Source organism: Limulus polyphemus, unplaced genomic scaffold (genome assembly GCF_000517525.1).
Source record: "Limulus polyphemus unplaced genomic scaffold, Limulus_polyphemus-2.1.2 Scaffold120, whole genome shotgun sequence".
NCBI classification, from domain to species: domain Eukaryota; kingdom Metazoa; phylum Arthropoda; class Merostomata; order Xiphosura; family Limulidae; genus Limulus; species Limulus polyphemus.
The window spans coordinates 584,813-586,981 of record NW_013665730.1 but is presented as its reverse complement, the minus strand read 5'-3'; the positions used below and the strand labels follow the sequence as shown (position 1 = coordinate 586,981).

Here is a 2,169-nt window from a genome sequence, read left to right as displayed (position 1 = left end):
AACTTTTCTGTAGCTTCTATAGTGCTAAAGAATCGAGGAAAACATCCTCTATCCTGTCCTTGTACATTGGCGTTTTGTATGCAGCACAGTGATGACTAACGAGGTAGTTGACTGCCTCTACTGTGACTTCGGCCACTAGCTTCTATACTTTTTTCAAAGTTTAGGCACGTGCTGTGCTATTACTTACTAAGTTCTAGCCTCGTTCTTGATTACTTATCTCTCAAGGCTTATTTTTTATAATACACAAGCATCTCCTTGTCCTCTTTAGTTTTTTATATGTCCTTCGAGTTGTTGACTCGTTATTTGTCCTTCGACCTATTTATTCTCTTTCTATCTCTTCTATCTCTTAAGTTTTCATTTTAATGTATAACTTAGTTAATTACATTTATTTTATTCAAATTCACAGAAGCAATAGATGAAATTTCCTCAAGAATTTCCCTTTGCTTCACCAGCATAAGCTTTTAAGGTTGTATAGCCATCCACCAGTAATCAGCAGCCTGATCTATGTATCAGTCATAATCAGTGATCAACAGCCTTATACATACAAAGAAGGAAAATGAGACCGAGGACATTATGCGGATTTTAATATGGAGCCATTGCCTAGTAATATTTTTGTCAACTTTAGAATGTTTGATTCCCAGTGCTATATAAAACACAGACAGTCTACATATATGGTTCTGGAATTAATCCTACGACAAGACATCAATTAATATTAATATAGAGGGCTTTATGGCAACCTGTACTTTTTCACCAATTGGGAATCGACGCGGGATATTTTTTATTAAACATAAGTTTGCAATTCAAAGATTGAATCGAAGACTTGAATTCCATTCATTATGATAACAGAAAGTTTTATTTTAAATCGGAGTGGTTGTAATAAGCTTTCAGAAGTAAAGAAATTAAAGTAAGTGGAAATCTTAACATTTTTTAAGTGCGAAGACAGACCTTCTTCAAGTCATAGCACTAAAGTTAGTGTCTAATCATCTTTACAAACTTTAATATATAATAATATTATAATTAATAACCAATAGTGTACTAGTACTAATACTAAAAATAAGTATGCAAATACAAGGTTTATAAATTATATATCGTTAGAAAGACAAAGACACAGGGATTAAGTGTGACAGAAATGGTGTCACTGTCAGCGGTTTTCAGAATATAAGTAAAGCCTAAAGGACAAGTCTGGACAAGACTAGTTCATTAGTTGCAATACGGCTGGTGTTACTAAACGCTACTATTGCTAGAGCCACTAATCACGGTTTGGTGACACTGGCAGATTATTTGCTTTGATGATTTCTGTAGTTTCTAAACAGTCACTTTTTTGTAGTTTTGTATTGGTATAGGAGAATAATTTCGTTTCAAAGTTTTTGTGATCTGTTTCTTAAATGCATATTGATGATATGTTAAGGCTTGTATCTGGATTTCACTTTTACATATGTGACATTTTTTGTTCTTTATGCCTTATTTCTCATCAATACTCAAATTATTAAATACGCTAGTATAATTAGGAATTCCATTGGCAATTTCTGGCACCAAAGCCTAAGGGAATGAAGCAAATTTGCTATGTTTTATGTTGTTGATAGGTGAAAGGATAGAGTTAATATTTTTTACTGGTTTGAAATTTGGTACAAGCCTGTCTATGATAGATAGTGTTATATTCTTCAAGTAGTTCAATTCAGTTAGTTAGTCTTTTGGGTGCAAAGTTATATAACATGATTTATGTAGGTGAAGTAGGATGATATTTTCTTTGATGGATGGTGATTAGATCTGATGTGTGGCAACATAATGATGGAATGGGGTTTCTTGTATACACTAGTGGTGACTTTATTATTTTCTCTTTTCACATTCACATCTAAAAAAGGTGAGACAACTGTTAGATTCTCTTTAATGTGTGAAAATTATGACACTGGGTCTTAAACAGGGGTGAAATTCTGCTGGTACTACCAATACTGAGTACTGGAATGTCCAGAAGTTGCCCTGGTCGAGCCAATCTCCTGACATGAACCCCATCGAAAACCTCTGGGCCATACTCGACCGGCAAGTCAAGAAACAACCAAAAAAACCAACTTCGAAGAGCAATCTACTGCAAGTTTTGAAGCAAGAGTGGGCCAAAAATCCCACAATCTAAAATTGACGAGATGATTCCTACGATGCCCCAAAAGATCAATG

General features: G+C 34.3%; 1 protein-coding gene across 2 annotated transcripts in view; it reads left to right on the top strand.

Moving 5' to 3' along the window:
• The first annotated feature begins 338 nt into the window (after positions 1-338).
• Positions 339-2,169, top strand: part of LOC106472387 (leucine-rich repeat and WD repeat-containing protein 1-like) — a 51,586-nt gene continuing 49,755 nt past the window's right edge. Inside the window, exon 1 of one of the 2 annotated variants that reach the window (XM_022401793.1) lies at positions 339-603. Coding sequence is in view for 1 of the 2 variants with exons in the window: in XM_022401790.1 (XP_022257498.1) it covers positions 837-904 (68 nt within the window). In the remaining variant the exon portion in view is untranslated. Of the gene's footprint in view, positions 604-761; positions 905-2,169 lie in introns of those variants that run through there. The other variant, XM_022401790.1, reaches the window with a different exon arrangement.